At 57.6% G+C, this 19522-nt stretch overlaps 1 protein-coding gene across 1 annotated transcript; it reads left to right on the top strand.

Annotated features, from left to right (window-relative positions):
* The first annotated feature begins 1537 nt into the window (after positions 1–1537).
* Itm2c (integral membrane protein 2C) lies at positions 1538–16179 on the top strand. The gene is made up of 6 exons (XM_042679216.1): positions 1538–1740; positions 10243–10383; positions 12173–12361; positions 13406–13516; positions 14526–14676; positions 15129–16179. The coding sequence occupies exons 1-6, from the start codon at positions 1621–1623 to the stop codon at positions 15218–15220; spliced, it is 804 nt and encodes a 267-aa protein (XP_042535150.1). The 5' UTR covers positions 1538–1620; the 3' UTR covers positions 15221–16179.
* The last annotated feature ends 3343 nt before the right edge of the window (positions 16180–19522 follow it).

The raw sequence follows: 19522 nt of genomic DNA, 5'->3' as shown, positions 1-19522 counted from the left end.
CGTGGTAGTCTGAAAGACCCCCTCCCCAACCAACCAGGCCCTGAGTCCCTTTGTAAGGGAACAGAGTTTTATGTCTAACCAAGCAATTTCTGGCTTCTGTAACATGCTTTGCTAAGAAAATTATATTACCCCATACTCTCCCTTTGGTAAATTAAGTAGTAACCACCCAAGTTAATCGATAAGCTCACATCCTGCTAGCCGACCCTGCAGCTGGCAGAAACAAACCCCAGGTGCTGACTCGGATGGAGGTCATTTCCTCATACCAAGGGCCGGAGGTATGCAACTCGGCACGTTCGCCCTGTTGAACCCCACCTAAACAATAATTGGTCAAGGTGTAAGATTTATTTTTAAAAGGACTGGCTGCCTGCGTGCAGACCTGGTTGTAATACTTTAAATTTACTGGCTGAAAAAGCGCGGGCTCTACTGTAACGGACTGAGGGGTCCTATAAAAGGACCAGCCCCGAGACTGCTCGGGGCTCCCAGCCACTGACCCGAACCTTGCGGATCTCGAGGTCACGTGCACCTGGGAGCCTGGGCATGCCCAAATAAAATCCTCTTGCCTTTGCATCTGGTGCCGTCTGACTGGTGCTTGGGGCAGGGAGGTCCTGATTTGGGAGATACCCGAAGTCGGGGGTTTTTCAGTCCCGCCACCTTCCTCTCCAAATTCAGTCATCTTCCTCAAACCCTGCCCTTCCCCCTCCCATCCCTCCAGGTCCTACCAGACAGTGGTGGCTTTAGGAGCAATGAGATTTGTCTTCCTCCTCGACCTGTTTGTCGGCAAAGCTGCTGGCCACGTTCAAGATCTGAGCCAGTGTGTCCAGATCTAGGGCCGAGGCAGCTGCCCAGGACCCGACCGATAGGGAGAGGGCAGTGGCCCGGCCTCAGCCTGCTGGCAGACTCCTTCCTCCCACCGCCCACCCAACAGCAGAGCCAAGGCCGCCTGTGGGTTGCTGGGTGCTGTGTACTGCCTGGCCGGGACTGGGGAAAGAGCAGGGCCCTGTGGCCATCGCTGCCCAGGTGCGTGAGCCCTGGTCTCCCAGCACCCCCGAGGCTTTGCGGGGCCCCTGATGGGAACCCAAGCCTCTGATCCCACCCTCACCTAGGTGCCCCTCCCCCTCCCCTCCCCCTCCCCTCCCCCTCCCCTCCCCCTCCCCCTCCTCCTCCAGCGGGCGGGGCAGAGCCGCTCACCGCCACCGGTGGCTGCTAACTGGGAGCGAAAGAACCAGGGCGGCCCCTGCTTCTCTCGGAGGCTTCGGCGCACACCCCAAGGGTGCTGGGGGGGGGGGGGCAGAAGCGAGGTGCAGAGTGAAGGGGATGGGGCAGGACATGGGTGCTCCAAGGGACGCTCGATCGGCGAGGGAGAGGGATGTGTCCACGCGCGATGACAATGACTGAAAGAGCTGAGTGTGGCGCGAACCCGCGGCTGCCCTCGGGGCGCAGGCGCGACGCGGTCCTCCCGCGGAGGGCGGGGCCGCCGACGGGTCGGGGCGGGGTCTGGAGGGGCGGGGCCGAGGGCGGGGCGGGGCCGGGAGCCAGACTTCCGGTGCGTGCAGCTCCGGGATCCGCGGCGCGGACCGCGGCGAGGGCAGAGGCTGCGGGCGGACCGCGGCTCGCGCAGCCATGGTGAAGATCAGCTTCCAGCCGGCGGTGGCCGGTGTCAAGGCCGACAAGGCCGACAAGGCGGCGGCCGCGGCCGCGGCGCCGGCTTCGGCCGCCGAGATCCTGCTGACGCCGGCCCGGGTAAGCGAGGCGGGCGAGGAGCCGCGGCGCGCCCCGCGGACCCCGCTCCGGCGCCCCGAGCGCTCCGGGACGAGGCGCGAGGCCGGGTCCGCCGCGAGGGCGGGTCCTCCGGTGGGACGCGCTCAAGCTCGTCCCGAAGTGTGTGGGGGTGCCGGGGGCGTCGGGTCCCCAGCGCGGGCCGGGGCGGGCGGCCGGAGGGCGTTCTCCCCGGCGCTGGGCGGGCTGCGGGACCCGGCCGGTGCGGGGTAGCGGGCCTGGGTCTCGCGCCTCGGAGATGCCGCGGAGCCCCGCCGCCCGTCCGCGCCGTGGACTTTAGGGATTAAATGGAAATAAACCGAACCGCTGAGCCGGGGCCCTGGGGTGCGGGCCGCCCCCCCCCGCACCCCGCGGGGCCCGGGCCCCCCTCTCCTCCCCGCCCCTGCGCCCTCCCCTCCGGTCTGCCTCCCTCCACTCCCCCCGCCGCCCTGGGCGCTGGCGCTGTCCCCCCCCCCCCCCAGCCCCGGCCTGGGGGTGGGCGTCCCTCCCCACCCAGGAGACCTGTCGGCGCTGCGCGGAGTGAGTCGGGGCAGAGTCCGGGTCCCCGGGGGCGCTGGCCCGACCGGCGCCCTTGTGCCTGGGCAGCGGTGTCTTGGCTGCCGCTCTTCCCCGCACACCCCCCCCCCATACACACACCAGCGATTTGGGGGCGCACCAAAGCCCCAACCCTCCCATCGGAAGTGCCAGGCCACACCCTCCTCCCCAAGGCAAGTTTGTGGGATTACGGGGTCGGGGGAGAAGGATGCCCCCCCCAGGGGTGTCTGGAGAGGGACTTCAGAGGTGGGTGTCAGCCTGATTAGAGACCCAGAGTGAGGGGTGCCGGGGCTCCAGCATGGGGGTGGGGGGCCGCGATGACACGAATTCCTGACACCCGGTACCACCGTGAGAGGAGCCCCGCCTGTATCTGAAGTTCAGAGGGACCAGAGCATCTCATACTTGACTTTGGTCTGCCGTTTGAAAAGCGTGCCAGGGGCCGAGCCTCCTCCCCTCCCCTCAGCGGCTTCTTATCTTCCCAGCTGCTTCTCCCAGGAACAGGCAGCCTAAAACCTGGAACCAGAACCGCGCAGCGGGGAGCCACAGGATTGGGGGGAGGGGAAATGGGGGAAATGGATCAAGCCAGAGGTGGGAGGATAGGATTCCACCTCCACCAAGAGGTCCCCTGAGGGTGGCAGGAGTGGCACATTCTGGAGTGGCAGCCTGCTGCGGATGGTGTGGGACAGGATGGCCATGTGGGAAGTTTCAGATTCTCTTGAGAACCTGGGGAGACTTGGTAATTTTCTGTCTATGAAACACCATACACACACTATCTAGTGTACAGGAACAGATACTTGGGGATAGGGGACAGAGAGAACCTAAAATTGGTCTTGAGCTTCCCAGGTGACAGCCTTCTGAAGACCACCTGTGGTCATTAGTGTGGGCTAGGCCTTAGACCTGGTGTCTCTTCCTGCTGTGAAAAGATCTTACCTAGACAGATAAGAAGGGGACCTCAGAGAAAGCCTGTGCGCATCATGCATCAGCTGTTCATTTCATTTTCTCTATGGGCTCAAATCTCTCTGACAAAAGAACAGCTTTTCATAGCTGGTCCCCTGTCTGCAGCCCCTCCGAATAGCCGTTTCCAAATAAGCTCAAGCAGCACATTTTGGGGTAGCTTATTTTGATCTCCCCTATCAGCAGGGCTTGGGTAGTAACTGACATCTAGCTTCTGGTTTTTACCAGGCCCTTGAGGTTGAATGGTCCCTCTTCACGCTGTTCCCAGCATGAGATGGAAATATCAGCCTTGTCCTGTCCTGCTGGCTGTTAGTCATGGCTCAGAGCCTGCTGAATTGAATGCCCCCTCCCCCGCTCCCCTGGCAGGGCGAAGTTTGAGACACTAGAAATCAGGGGAGGAATTCAAATCCTGCCACTTGGAGGACAGAGCTGTCTATTGGTGATCTTACAGGGTTTTGTCCAGGCGGTGAGCTGGTGCAGTGAGCCTTTGGGGGCTGTGTGTTGGCTATGCCTGTCATGGCTTGATAGGGAACTTTGCAAGACAGTCCACTCCTGCAGGCCCCTTCTTGCTCCAGCTGGCCAACAGGCACATCTCCCCTTGCCCACTGCCTGGCCTGGCAGAGAGAGCAGGCCAGAGGCCCATTTCCAAGCTGTAGCTCAGGACAAACCATCAGCCATTGTCAGGGCACTGAGAGATGGGCCAAGAAGCTAAAAGGAGGGTGAGAAGACCGGAAGCTGCTTTATCAGGACAGGACACCTGGATTTTGTCCTGTACTTATGCCAGTGCACAGAGCAGCTTATTAGACGGTGTCTCTGGGGCTGGAGGTGATCCTAGAACCCTCCTTGGTGTCTGAGTTGGTCTCAAAAGGAAGAAGGATCAACAGGCAATCACGTGGAAGGACCATACAAGGAACAGATTTGAGACCCAGGGTCTTTGGGCTCTGCTTGACCTGTGTCTAGCCTGGGCTGGACAGAGAGGGTGGGGACAGCAATCAGGGACGGCTACAGCACTGCCCTGTCCCAGGAAGGACCGCCCTGGCTTCTGAGCAAACACTGAAACAAGGAGGATTTTGTCCCCAGACCTGAGGCTGGAAGGAAGTGCCTGGGTGAGCCGAGGAAGGGTCAAGGCAGGCCCACTGGCCTGCAGCTGCCCAGCTTCCCCAGGAGGTATTTACCCCGAGATAATGGGAAGACTGGAGGCCCACTGGTTGCACGCCCCACGCAGCTGGCTTGCTCTTCCCTTTGACTGCTGTGTGTACACATTGGCATGCATGCCCCCTTGAATGGACACACATAGACAGGCTCACAGGCAGGAGAACTTCAAAGGGAGATGAATGTCAAACTATGCCCGATTCAGCCATCTTCTCAGCTCTGTCATTTTCCCCTTGACTTTTGCCTTGGATTCAAGGCCCTTGTGTCGCCCCTCCCCCAGCCTGCATACCTGAGGACCTGATTATTCTTTCCCTGGGCTGCTGGCTGGCTGCTGGCTCTTGGCAGGAGAAGAGGTAGGGGGAGGGTCCCCTGACTCTTGGAGGGCAGATCTGGCCAGCATGGAGGCCCACTTTGGGCTCCTGAGGCCTGTTGGCTGGTTGGGCCAGTCTAGAAGGTCCTTGGAGAAAGGGCAGCAGGAACCCTGTCCATCCCCGGGACTTTCAGGTTTCCTGGCCGACCCAGGGAATGTTCGCGTTTGGGCGGATGCACTGGCTTTTCTGCTTTGCCTCTCTTCCCACTTCCCTCTCTTATCTGTTCTCTCCTCCGTCCTTGCACAATTCCAGGCTGTCAGTCAACTTCCAATGAGAAAAAAGAATGGATCTGATAAAAGTCCCAATTGTACATCCTGGCTCCCCCCGCCCCTTCTCCCTCCAGTCTCCCCAGGTTTCTCCCCAGCTGCTCAGCAGCCTTCCTGAGCCTTTGTTCTCTGAAGATGCCGAGACTGTCAGGGAAGAGGCCAGGAAAGGATGTGCTGGCCAGCCAAGCAGAGCCTGATGTGCACAGAGGCCGGAGCGGAGCAGGGGCGCGAGACCACCAGCGGCGGGCCCTGAGCCTCACAGCACATGGCGTGTACCCAGGAGGCTTTGGGCCCACTGTGCCGTGGTCAGGAGCCCTCCTCCTGCTCCCAGTTAGGCTCCCCCTTCCCTCCCCACACACAAACCCTGTGGCATATTTGCCTCTGCGAGTCTGCAGCCCAGGGAGAAGAAATAAAAAGCTAAGGATGGGAATAGAGTCGCTGTGAGAGGAGGCCACCCCAGCCCCCCAGCCTTCCGCCTGTGCTGGCCGAGGTCTGTGGGTCTGGCTGCTCCGCCCCCCTCTCCCCCAGCAGAACAGATTGTAAATTCATCAGCTTGTAGTTAATGTGGGCACACTCTGAGGGACCATGGTGGAGACCCCTCCCTGGGAGCTGGCACATGCAGGGTTTAGGGTCCCATTTGCCCCTGACTTTGTCAAATCATTTCGTGTGTGTGTGTGTGTGTGTGTGTGTGTGTGTGTCTGTGTGTCTGTGTGTGTCTGTGTGTCTGTGTGTCTGTCTGTCTGTCTGTCTGTCCTGGGGCTTGAACTCAGGGCCTGGGTACTGTCTTTTTCACTCAAGCCCGGAACTCTACCATCTGAGCCGCAGCTCCACTTGCAGCTTTCTGGTGGTTAATTGGAAACAAGAGTTCCACGTACTTTGCTACCCAGGCTGGCTTTGATTCTGTGATCCTGGGATCTCAGCCGCCTGAGTAGCTAACATTACAGGCGTGAGCCAGTGGTGCCTGGCGTCGCACGAGCAGCGCCACAGCCCCGTGAAGCCCGCAGACCCGGCTGCAGGCCCCTCACGTGCCCCACACAAGTGCCTGTGTATACTTTGCTCGCAGAGCCCGTTGCCTGGGAACCATATGCAGTGTTTTCCCACTTATAAACAGAAGCCCCCCCACCTGCCAGGGTCTGCGTCCCCAGCCTGACAGTGAAGCAGCTGTGGAGACATCAGGAAGACTGGTCACTCCAGCACCTTCCCTGCTGCCTCATCATCCTCAGACCCGGAGATCACACCTGCCAGGGCGTGGGGCCGGCAGGGTTCCAGGCTTTGGGGTTTTGACCTTGGCCTTGGTTGTGTCCTGCTAGCAAAGGCAGCTCTGGTACTTTTGTCCATAAGCAGGAACATGGTAGAATTCCAGTCTGGCCTGCTCACCGCAGCCCTCCAGTCCTGACATGGCTGAGGGGTCCTGCTTCTGCAGGTAGGAATGGCATCAGGAAGGTGGCAGAGTGGCTGAGACCCATGTGTATATAGGAGATGTCAGTAGAGGCAAACAAGGGAGCCATCATTTCAGTGTGGGGGAGCAGGAGCAGGGCGGGGGGGGGAGGGGAGAGGGAGGGAAGTGTTCCATTTTCTTTCTTCCCGCTGAAGGATCTGATCATTTTAGTCTATGAAATGAACTGACAGGGCTGGGAAAGTGGCTCAGTGGTACAGCGCTTGCCTTGCATGCCTGAGGCCCTGGGTTCGATTCCTCAGCACCACATAAGCAAAAAGAAAAACAAAGCCGGAAGTGGCACTGTGGCTCAAGTGGTAGAGCGCTAGCCTTGAGCTGAAGAGCTGAGGGACAGTGCCCAGGCCCAGAGTTCAGGCCCCACGACCGGGCCCCCCCAAAAAAAGAAATGAACTGACAGTAGATAGAAAAACAAAACTTACTCCATGCACAGACCTGGGAACCACATACAAAGTATAAGACTGGAAAGAAGAGGGGCTGGGAATGTGGCTCAGTGGTAGATTGCTTGCCTCGAACAGATGAGGCCCTGGGTTCAATTCCTCAGCACCACATATACAGAAAATGCCAGAGTGGTGCTGTGGCTCAAGTTGTAGAGCACTAGCCTTGAGCAAAAGCAGCTCAAGAACAGCGCCCTGGCCCTGAGTTCAAATTCCAGGACCAGAAAAAAAAAACAAAACAAAAAGATTGGAAAGAAGAGCCAGATGGTGGATGCTTACCAAGTATTATGAGCTATAGAAAGAAATAGGGGCTCCAGGCTGCTGGGCTGAGGATCTGAAGAGGGGGGGCACCCACAAAAGCTGCAGAGGGTGTAGGGGCCATGGAGCACAAAGGTTTTCTTCTCCTGCAGAGACAGTCTCCCCTACCCCTGACCTGTGGTGAGCTCCAGGAAGTATGCCCCCCAAATGTATTGAGAATAGAAAAAGCTTGGTCTTTTTCTGTGTGTGCAGGTACTTACTGGGGCTTGAACTCTGGGCCTGCGTGGTCTCACTTGGCTGTCTTGCTCAAGGCTGACACACTTAACCACTTGAGTCAGAGCTTCATTTCCAGCTTTTTTTTTTTTTTTTTTTCTGGTTAATTGGACATACGAGTCACACACTTTCCTGGTCAGGCTGGTTTTGAACCTTGATCCTCAGATCTCAGCCTCCTGAGTAGCTTGATTGCAGGAGTGAGCCACTGGTGCTGGGCTTAGATCTGCTTTATCGTCCTTAGCTACAAAATGGATTTGGTCACCAACCCAGCTAGGTGAAGGATCCCCAGTGACTGGTCCCGGCTGGAATTCTCTCCTTCTGGACCACATCGGGTCATTCTCCCGCAGCCTGGGCCACTGACCTGCTCCCTGCCCTGTGCTCCCTCATCTCCCGCCCCGCTTCCTGTGTGGGGCGCAGCCCTTCACCTCATATCTGGACGCTGGGCCAGCCCAATGCAGCAGAAAGGCAGAGAGAGACTGGAAGGTCTAGGCTCACTGGAAGGTCTAGCCTCACGGGCAGGTGACCTGATTCATAGAGCAGGCCCCCAGGTTCCAGCTTGCCATCCAGTGAGGATATTTTATCTTTTTAGGGCAATTCTCCTAAACTAGTGCCTCTGAATGATCAGAACTCGGAAGCAAAAAGCGCGGCCATGGTGCAGCCTCAACAGCTGTCTGCGGCCCAGTACCAAAAAGGAAGGGCTGGCCCCATAGATCTGCTATTTTTATCGAGTGCTTTATCTTCTACAAAGGGCTCTGGGGCTCTTTGTCTCTTTTAATCCCAGCAAAACCTATGTCACAGTTTACACGGCAGACCTGACTAGGGGAGGTTGTGGCATCTTGCTGGGGCTCGGAACCCTTCCTGACACTGGTCCCCACCAGCCCCAAACCCACCAGTCCCCTAGAGACAATCTGGCTTTGCTGTGCATTGTGCCCCAGGCAAGAGTCACAGATGGCACCGGCAGCCTGGCCTGTTTCCTGCTCAGACTCCTTTCCTAGATCCGCTGCCGACCATTGGAAGCAGAAGGGAAGTGGAGCTGTGGCTCAAGGAATAGAGCGCCAGCCTTGAGTGAAGAAGCTAAGGGGCAGCACCCAGGTCCTAAGTTCAAGCCCTAGTATGGACACCAAAAAAAAAAAACCAACAGAAGGCTGAGAAGTCTGCCACCTCATTTGCAGCAGCCCCTGGGTGGCTGGAGACGCTCATGCTTGCCCCCTGGAAACTCAAAGCCATCGCAGTCCCCGCCCCACTCCAGGGGGCGGAGCTAAGTGTGGCCAGGTGCCAGATGGGAAGGGGCTGGCAGGGCAGGGGCTGGGGCAATGCCTGGGAGCTGGCTGCCCGCTGAGGAATGCACCTTGCAGGACTCTCAGATGCCTCCCGGCTTTTGCCTAGAGATGGGAACAGAGAGGGTACGGAGCAGCAAGGAATCAGACCCCTTGGGGTACTCCATCTATACCCTCAAGTTCAGGCCCAGGACCCCCCTGTGCTCCCCTGAGAGATAAGCACTCGTCCTGAGTAACTTCCAGCACGAACCATGTCCCCAACACAACCTTCCCCATGCTAAGGGGCGGAAGAAACAGGTGGAGTCTGCCTTGCTCATTTTGCAGATGGGGAAACTGAGGCCAGGAGAGCACTGAGCAGCCCCTATTGACAGAGCCAGAGTGATGGGCTCCAGGCTTCTGGCTGGACCCCCTTGGGTTCCTCGCAGCCTGCCTCGTCTTGACTGACCTCTAGCCTCACGCGGGGCGGTGTCTGTGCCCGTGGGGGAGGGGCTGGCCGTAGTCGCGGGAGACAGAGGCAGGTTTGGGGTCTTTGTGGGGGTCTCCCAGGACGTGTGAGGACCATGCCCGGTTAGCGGGGGAGGGACAGAGGACAGGAAGGCATGACCAAGCTGGATCCAGCTGGCTTGCAGTCCAGTGCTCCAGGTGGAGCAGTTTTCTTGAGTTTTCTATTCATACACTCAGTGCTCCAGCCCAGAAATAACGTGGCCTGGTGTTGGGTAACGCTGCAGCTGCCATTTTGAGCCCAAGTATATGGCTCCCAGAACAGGATTTTTCCTGGAGCCTCCTGGCCTGGCCTATCCTGATAGCCATAGTTCCCTCTTGGCGGGAGCTCCCTGGCTTCCAGATGCTTCCAAACATCCCCTGGTAGATGCTGCTTCTGACAGCTGGCCTGACACTGCTGGATAGCAGGGAGGAGGAGTTGAGCACAGTAGACTGCAGGTCCATGACTGCCAAGCCAAGGACAAGTGCCCATCGCTGCCCACAACGCTGAGCCCGACTGCTCCCAGCAATCAGAACCCACTCCACGTCTCCCCATCTCCCCATCTCCCGCTGCTCTCTCCCAGGCACCCTGTGTGGTCCGGTTCTAGGGGGGTTTTGACACCCCTGGTTCTAAAGCTTTCCGTGACTCCATTGCCCAGCGCAATGGTTCACAACCAGCCAGATGCACCTCATTCCTGTAAATTCCTCAATCATGAAGGTAATATTGGTGCATCCCTGATTTATGGTTGAAAAACTGGGTGGTGGTCACACACACACACACACACACACACACACACACACACACATATACACACAGTACAACAGGGGAGCTCAGCGCTGAGGTGATTCAAGCTGGCTTCCTGGTAGGTCTCAGTATCTCTAGCTGGGGGGAGACCCAGCAACCCCAGGGCAGACATGTGCCATCCTCTCATGTCCCCCAGGTCTCTGGGCCTGGCCAGAGGGACAGTCTAGACACCTGACTGACCTCTGACCCGGCACTGCTTTTCACAGGAGGAGCGGCCTTCTCACCACCGTCCCAAGAAAGGGGGCTCGGTGGGTGGAGTGTGCTACCTGTCCATGGGCATGGTCGTGCTGCTCATGGGCCTCATCTTCGCCTCCGTCTACATCTACAGATACTTCTTCCTTGCCCAGGTGAGGAGCAGGCGGTGGTAGAGAGAGGCAGCCCCAGGATGGGAGGGAGAGCCGGGCAGGGTACGGGGAGGGGGAAAAGCAGGGGAGAGCCAAGTACTGAGGGCTCAGGAAGAGGGGCAGTGCCCAGGTACACCCAGAGGACAGGGTCCTCCCTCCTGCCTGGCTCTTCTTCCATGGTGCCTATGCCAGCCCCAGCCAGAGCTCTTTGTCCTGGGAGCCAAACACTGCAGCAGCGTTCATCCGGCAGTGTCACCTGCGGCACTAGCAACAGAAGCTTGAGGCCAGCAGAAAAGGAAGTCAGAGCTCTCCCCCCAGCTCAGCCTCCACATGCAAGGAGGGGGTTGTGCAGTATGGATGGCCTCATTCTACCCTGGGAGGGAAGATTTGGGCTCTAGATAGGAGGGTAGGGTAGGAGAAGATTTATCATGGCCAGTGTTGGGCCCTGACCCTCAGCCATACCCCTAGGGCCCTGCACCCATAAAGCAGTGTCACCCCAATCTGAGGAGGAAGGGGTGTCACCACCTGTGGGACCGGCAAGTAGTGAAATCCAAAGTTGCTCAAACGTGTAAACGAGTATTGCAAGGGCTTCAGGTGACCTCTCGCCCCTAGGCCTGTGATTTTCTTGTCACTCGGGTTTTTCCAGTGGAAATTACTGGAGAGTTTGTGTCCTGGGGCACTCTCCCAGAAAGCTCAGTTCCCATACTACTTTCACCTTGGGGTGTCCCTAGAAAGCCGGCTTCCCAAACCTTCCAGCCTCCCGTCCTGACTAGCAGCTCCTCCCCTCCTCTCCAGCCTTTGCCCACGGTGACCCCGTCCTCACTCACACAGTCCTGGGGTTCCCCACTCCAATTCCAAGGCAGCACGGCATCTCAGAGCAGCCCCTGGCAAGCACAGTGGGGCCCAGCCCTGTCCCCCACCTCCCCTGGCTCTTCACACAGCTCCCCAGGGCCCCTGCATGGCCAAGGGAGAGCTTGCACCAAGACAGAGAATTATGATCAGGGGCTTCCCTGAGAAATCATGGCACACACCCCCTCCCCCCACTGACAGCGTGGTCTTTCCACCCACTTAATGGGGGTGGCAGACATTGTGATTGAGGATCTCAGGGTCTCTGGGCTAGGAAAGGTCTTGGAGACATGGAGGAGGCATTGGAATAGCCTAGAAGTTCCTCAGCCCTCCCTGCAGGTCTCTCTCCCCAACCCAGCCCCAGCCTGTCCAACTCTGGTTTGTCCAGAGCACCCACCCACCACCCAAGCACCTGACGTCATCCCCTCCCCTCCCTGTTACTTTGAGGCCAGAGAGACATCATATTTCACAGACTGGGACACAAGGCACTGAGGTCTTCCACCTAGACAGCCTAGACACCTCCCCTCCAGCGCCCAGCCCCACACTTGACCTGAGTCCTCACAATTCTTTTTTAATTTTGTCAGTCCTGGGGCTTGAACTTAGGGCCTGGGCACTGTCCCTGAGCTTCTTTTGCTCAAGGCTAGCACTCTACCACTTGTGCCAAAGCGCCACTTCAGGCTTTTTTGGCCATTTATTGGAGATAAGTGTCTCAGACTTTCCCACCCAGGCTGACTTGGAATTGCAGTCCTCAAATCTTAGCCTCCTGAGGAGCTAGGATTACAGGCATGAGCCATGGTTGCTGGCTTCCTCACAATCTCACATCCCCTGGGAGTGAACTGGGCTCCTGGGACCCACCCTTCCCTCCTCCCCACACCTGATGGGGACAAGTAGGCAGTGGTGGTCAAACCCGTCACCCATGACCGCCCGCCTCTCCCTGCCTGTGCAGCTGGCCCGAGACAACTTCTTCCACTGCGGCGTGCTGTATGAGGACTCGCTGTCCGCCCAGATCCGGACGCGCAGGGAGCTGGAGGAGGACGTGAAGATCTACCTCGAGGAGAACTATGAGCGCATCAATGTCCCTGTGCCCCAGTTCGGCGGGGGGGACCCTGCAGACATCATCCACGACTTCCAGCGGGTGAGGCTAGCTCTTGGCGGGGGAACTGGGGTGCCTAGTAGAGGAGCATCCCCAGGACCCAGAGCAAGAGGAATCCTTGGAGCATTTGCTGACCACAGCACCAGGGCCCTGCTGCCCCTTCTCGCTTAGTGTGGTCCCCTGGGGACCTGTGCTGGCCACTGACACGTGTGGACACTGGCTGTCACCGACGCTGCGGTCCTCCTGCCCGCTCCCACATGCATATCACCACGGCTGATGTGCACCTGACTGGTTTCCACTGGCATGTGCTAGCATTCTAGAAAGTTCCCTCATACCCTTCCTAGTTAGTTAAATAAGCATCTTCTGTGGCTGTTTTTGAAGTCAGCCAGTGAGGTCCAGGCTTCCCCATCCCTTTTCTCTCTCTCTCCCTCCCTCCCTCCCTCCCTCCCTCCCTCCCTCCCTCCCTCTCTCCCTCCCTTCCTCCCTCTCTCTCCATCTGCTTTTTTCCGCTCAAGGTTGGCACTTGAACCACAGCACTGCTTCCTACTTTTTTGGTGATTATTGAGAGATAAGAGTCATGGAGGTGGCTGCCTGGGCTGCGTCAAACCTCCATCCTCAGATCTCAGTCTGTCCCGGGTAGCTGGGATGGCAGGCAGGCGTGAGTCACGGCCAGTGCAGTGCCTTGCAGGGTTTCTGTCGACCCTCGCCCTCTGCCGTGGAGGCCTGCGAGCCTGGGTAGAGCGCCGCTGCTGGCTCGCTCACTGAAACCCCGCTGTGCTGGGGCTGGCCCGCCTCGCCAGTGCGTGAGATGAGGGGTGGGAAGCAGTGCCGCCCTGTCCCTTCCCGCTTGCACGCCCCAGGAGGAGCCTTCCTCAGAAGCCAGGCGCTCATTGCACAGACCAGTGCTGTTCTGTCTGGGAAGCGGCTCCCCCGTCGCCCCCCATCATCGTAGAGGATCAGGAGGAGGCGGTGCCCGGCCCGCGTTCAAGCCTGCACCCCTGGAGGCCAAGGGCTCGGTGGCCCTGGGGGGCTGAGGCCTCTCCTCGCACCCAGACTTGACGTGTCCCCACCCCTTCCCTGGCACAGGGCCTCACCGCCTACCACGACATCTCCCTGGACAAGTGCTACGTCATTGAGCTCAACACCACCATCGTGCTGCCCCCCCGGAACTTCTGGGAGCTCCTCATGAACGTGAAGGTGAGCGGCCCCTACAGCCTCTCCTCCCGCCTCCACACCCCTGTGCGGAGGCCAGGCCCAGGGGAAGGAAGGCTGCTGTGAGGGTGGGCGGCCCAGGGAGGCTGGGCCCAGGGAGGCTGCTCGCGCCTCCCTCACACCCTGGTCCTGCCCCCCCACTCATCAGAGCCACCTCTCCCCTCCCCCCCACTCATCAGCCACCTCTCCCCTCCCCTCCCCCCCACTCATCAGAGCCACCTCTCCCCTCCCCCCCACTCATCAGCCACCTCTCCCCTCCCCTCCCCCCCCACTCATCAGAGCCACCTCTCCCCTCCCCTCCCCCCCTCATCAGAGCCACCTCTCCCCTCCCCCTCCCCCCCACTCATCAGAGCCACTTCTCCCCTCCCCCTCCCCCCCACTCATCAGCCACCTCTCCCCTCCCCTCCCCCCACTCATCAGAGCCACCTCTCCCCTCCCCTCCCCCCCACTCATCAGCCACCTCTCCCCTCCCCCTCCCCCCCACTCATCAGAGCCACCTCTCCCCTCCCCCTCCTCCCCACTCATCAGCCACCTCTCCCCTCCCCCTCCCCCCCACTCATCAGAGCCACCTCTCCCCTCCCCCTCCTCCCCACAGTCGGACGGTTCATGTCCCGGCCGGCAGTTCCAGAGAGGACAGGCTGCCCGAGAGCCCGTCGTGTGTTTCAGTCCCACGATGGAGGACAGGGACTGACCACAAACATCAGGGCCAGCACGAGGCCTCTGGCCGACAGTGTTTGTGTGTGTGTGTGTGTGTGTGTGCGCGCGCGCGCATGCACGTGCGTGTGTATGTATGTGTGCGCGCGCGCATGCACGTGCGTGTGTATGTGTGTGTGTGTGTGCGCGCGCGCGCACACGTGCGTGCGTGTGTGTGTGTGTGTGTGTACATGCGCACGTGTGCACATTGGCTTCTCGTGCATGGCAGCAAGGCCTGTGTGGGACCCTGGGGGGTGGAGGGTTCGTCCTGGCCGCTGACCCCAGCTGTGTCCCTCTGCAGAGAGGGACCTATCTCCCGCAGACATACATCATCCAGGAGGAGATGGTGGTGACGGAGCACGTCAGCGACAAGGAGGCCCTGGGCTCCTTCATCTTCCACCTGTGCAATGGGAAGGACACCTACCGGCTGCGCCGCCGGGTCACACGCAGGCGTGAGTGCCCCGGCCCCGCCCCGGCTCCGCCCCCGACCCCGCCCCCGACCCCAGCCCCGCCTCCAGCACCCCAGACAGTCTCTGGCTGTGCCTAACGCAGCTGTGCCAGGGCTCCAAGAACAGCTGCGAGGGAACACCATGAAGCACTTGCCATGTGCCAGGTGTTGCTCTGCACTCACGCCTGCCACCATCATTTTATTCTGATTATCCCTTTCAAACACAAGGCAAGTGAAGCAGAGAGGTTAGGTAACACCCAAAGGTCACACAGCTGGGAGATGGCTTCATGGTGCTGCTTTGGGTGAATCACTGTTGCATCTTGGGTCCCCCTTCCCCCCCTCCCCCCCAGTCCATCGCCCGGGGCCTACAGTCTCTGGTGGCTTAGAGGCTGGCCACCCCCTGCGCCTGGACACAGACCTCACTGGACTTCTTAGAAACTTTCTTTTTCCTCCTAGGGATCAACAAGCGTGGAGCCAAGAACTGCAACGCCATCCGCCATTTTGAGAACACCTTCGTGGTGGAGACGCTCATCTGTGGGGTGGTGTGAGGCCACCTCCTTCCGGGCCCGCCCCTGCCCCGTCCTTTCTCCCCCCCAACTCTCTCTGGTCCCCCTCCCTCCCTTCGCTTAGCTTGCACCGTGGGCACCTCTGCATAGACTGACAAGTCCCGCCCTTTCTCCCGGCCCTGCCCGTCTCCCTGTGCCAGGACCAGGACCTCCGAGGCCGAGCCTTAGCTGGCCTCCCAGAGGGCGGGGTCAGAGGGGACATCCAGAATGGTTTTCTGTGGCCTGTCATCTTAAAGTCAGCTCCCCAGTATCTGGGCCGAGGGGAGGAGCTAGAGGGAGGAGCAGGCACGGGAGGCCTGGGCAGGGCAGGGGGGATGGCGGGGGTCGCCAGGGGTCGGTTCTGTACGGTTGGGAAGGCCCAGAAATGCTTAGACCTTGCAAGCACACGTCCCCCACTGTCCAGAGTTGTGGGGACAGAGGGGTGTGGCCAGGAACGGGCCTGCCACAGCACAAAGGGGGGTGGCCGACCAGGGCCCCTGGCAGGAGCCTGGGGCACAGGCTGGGAGAGGTGGCCAAGCACAATTGTTCTCTGAGTGGAACCAAAGAGTTGAGCCCGGGCCCCGACCTGGCACGGGAGCACATGTGGGACCCTACCACTGAGCCGGGAGCAGCAGGGGGTGCAGAGGGGGGGGCGGAGGTGTCAGCTGAGGGCCTGGGCAGTGCGCGGTGCCGGTGGAAGCCATGGGGGTGCCTGGTACTTGTGCCTCCTGCCCCCTCGTTCTGGGGTGATGCTTTTCCTTTACCTTCTCACTTTTTGCATGGTTTTATTGATGTCTGATATGCTAACTGTCCTGAACCCCAAGCCTTGGAGAGGCTCCGACGCCCCCAGTTAGACTGGGTTGCTCTCTGGAGAGGAGACTCTTAAATGCTTTGTATATTTTCTCTAATAGATCTCTTTTCAGAAGTGTCTACAGAAAATTAAAAAAAAAACCTACTTCTGACGTGGGGTCTAGCGTGGTAGATGGACTGGGTGCCAGGTAGGGCTGGGGGGCTCTGGAGGCCGCGGCAGGGCGGATGTTGGGGGACAGGGCAGGGGGCAGCCGCACACCGTGGCTGGTGGCCCTGGGGTGAGACTGGCTCCCTGGTTCCGTGAAGACTCTCCCCTCCTTCCCTCCCCTGACCTCCAGCGCCGCTGTGGAGCCAGGGGGAGGACCACTCAAGGTCACGCTGCCAAACCCCCGCCCTGTTCTGCGCAGCCGATGATGTCATTGCATGTTCGTCCTTACACTGATGATGTCATTGCATGTTCTTGTGCTGGTGATGTCATTGCATGTCCTTACGCTAAGCACAAGGACGCGATCATATTCCCCACCATGTCCGGCCAATTACATCCACCATTCTGCTGCATCTATAATAGCCAGAAGGTCGCATTCTCAGCGGAGTGTGGGGAGCTGGCCAGAGCCTTGGTTAGGTGGCCCCGGGAGCCGGCCTCTGTCCTGCCCCGCGGTGAAGCCGGTGGGAACCCATACCTGGTGTTGCTCACCATCTCGCCACCTTTCTGGGGCCACAAAGACTCCAGTGAGCCTTTGAGTGGGGCCCAAAGGCAGCTTGCCAAGAGAGGTCCTGCTCACTCCTGCATCTAAATGCAGTCGGTTCCAACGCCAGCCACGCCAGCCCCCATGCCCACACCGGTGACCCTGCCCACTCACGAGGCTGAGATCTGAGGATTGTGGTTCCAAGCCAGCCTGGAGAGTATGAGACTCTAATCCCCGATTAATCAGCAAAAAGTTGGAAGTGGAACGGTGGCTCACGTAGTAGAACACCAGCCTTGAGCAGAAAAGGCTTAAGGAATAGTGCCCATGCCCTGAGTTTCAGCCCTTGTACTGGCACCCAAAGAAAAATGCCAATCAAGTTTGTTTTTGAACTTGACAATGAGTTCTGTAGAGAAGAGCAGGTAACTCCAGCAAAGCATGAGGAGCTGCCTTCACAGACCCAGCCTTAAAACTACCGTGGGGAGCCCAGCAGGTGACAAATTACAGAGAAAGGTAATACAGTTACAGTGGCAGTCCAGGTTAGCGGCGACTTGTGGCCTGTTCTTAATGAAATCCTTGGGTGGCCACTTGGATAAGCTGAATCCTGCTTCCTTGGGTGATAGGGATTCTGAACAAATCAACTTGTAAACATGAAATAAAATGATTAAAGTATTTGAAGAGGATTTACATAATCAGTCTTAGAAGAGGGAAAGCCCTCTAGGCCTGATAGCCCCCAATTGAGAATTTATTAACAAAAATTGAACGACTACCACTGGCCCATAGGACATAAAAAGGGTAATTTCCCTAAATACGCAAAGTTATAAATCATGAAGAATGCATGATAAAGAAGACCAAAGAATTTAAACAGGCAATTTACCCAGTGAGACATGTGCATGGATTAACGCTTCCGAGTGAGAAAATGATGACAGTGGAGGCTGATGGCTAACCCCTGAGAGTCTGGCTACTCAGGAGGCTCAGCTTTGAAGATCAAGGTTCAAAGCCAGCTCAGGCAAACAAATCTAAAAGACTCTTATCTCCAGTTAACCAGGAAAAAAGCTGAAGCTGTGCCACAAGTGATAGGATGCCAGCATTGAGCAGAAAGGCCGAGGGAGGATGCAAGGCCCTAAGTTCAAGCCCCAGTACTGGCACCAAGAAAAGAAAAGAAAAACACTAAGCTGGGCATGGTGGTGCAAACTTGTAATCCCAGCACAGAGAAGGCTGTAGAGGTAGGAGGATCATGAACTACATAGTAAGTGAGACCCTGTATTGAGGAAGGAGGAAGGGAGGGAGGGAAACTACACTGGAAAGTCCGTTTCTTGACGCTCCACTCTGTCCTAAAGTGTCTATCACTGAGTTACAACCACACTGAAAATAAGCCTGGCCACCTGCTAGCGCAAGTGTTCTCCCTTGATTTCTCTAGCAGTGCCATGCCTGCTTCATGCTTTTATGCTCTGTATACATTTTAGAAGTGATTATCAAGTTTCATTAAAGTCTGTCAAGGTTTTTACTAGTTTTGATTAAATCTATAATTCTACCTGAGAAAAATCAGTATCATGATACTGTGTACTCCAGTCTGATAAACATGGTGCTTTTGGTTTTTGCTTTGCCAGTCCTGGGACTTGAACTCAAAGCCAGGGCACTCTGAGCTGCTTTTGCTCAAGGCTAGCACTCTACCATTTGAGCCACAGTGCAACTTCTGGCCTTTTCCGTTTATGTGGTACTGAGGAATCGGACCCAGGGCTTCATGCATGCTAGGCAAGCACTCTACCACTAAGCCACATTCCTAGCTACATTTTTATTTGGACCTCCAATATTTTCTAATAGTTTTATCCTTTTTTTCTCATTAAATGGATTCCTAAGTTCCTTACATTTATTACTATCAAAAATTAGCACATGCTAGGCGCTGGTGGCTCATGCCTGTAATCCTAGCTCCTCAAGAAGCTGAAATCTGAGGATCGCAGTTCAAAGCCAGCCCATTCAGGAAAGTCCGTGAGACTCTTAACCAGAAAACTGAAAGTGGCACTGTGGCTCAAGTGGTAGAGCGCTAGCCTTGAGCCAAAGAGCTGAGGGACAGCACCCAGGCCCAGAGTTCAAGCCCCACAACCACCACACACATACACACACACACACACAATTAGCACATAACTCTTTGTTGCTAGTGGGTAAAAATTAATTTGTGTCATGAGTATTAACCTGGAAAATTTACAAAGCTGTCTTATTCTAAAAAGGTTGTGTGCGGCCAGGCATGTGACTCATGCCTGCAATCTCAGCTACTCGGCAGACAGAAATCTGAAGCACTGCAGTTTGAGGACAGCTTGGGCAGATTGTGAGACCCAGCTCAATCAATAAGCTGGACATGGCAGTGTCACCAGAGGGTAGATGAGGACTTCCCTCAGCTCCCACACAGGTCCCTGAGATCCACTCACACGAAGCATTTCGAGTTGTCTCACAAATAGGAGAGTCTCACAAAGTGAGCTTCATGCGACTTAATCTATTAATGTGACAAATGATACTTATACCTGACTTGGGCTATTATATATTTCTCTTATTTCTGCACTGATTCCATTTGCCAATGTTTTCTTAGTCTTAGGGATGTATCTATTATCACCCGAGAGTTAGAGCTGCTGTCCAGTGAGAAAAGAATCCCGGTATAGGAAACATACATGAGGAAAGGGAAACGGGGGAAATGGCAGAGATTTGGGGGGGTGCACACACGCAGGCGTGCACTGCTGTGTACTGGGGCTTGAACTCAGGGCGTTGGGGCTAATCCTTAGCTTTTACCACTCAAGGCTGGTACTCTCCACTGGAACCA

Source organism: Dipodomys spectabilis, unplaced genomic scaffold (assembly GCF_019054845.1).
Source record: "Dipodomys spectabilis isolate Male_0828 unplaced genomic scaffold, ASM1905484v1 ptg000051l, whole genome shotgun sequence".
In the NCBI taxonomy this organism is placed as follows: domain Eukaryota; kingdom Metazoa; phylum Chordata; class Mammalia; order Rodentia; family Heteromyidae; genus Dipodomys; species Dipodomys spectabilis.
The sequence above is the reverse complement of the archived record's forward strand: the minus strand, read 5'-3'. Positions and strand labels throughout refer to the sequence as shown.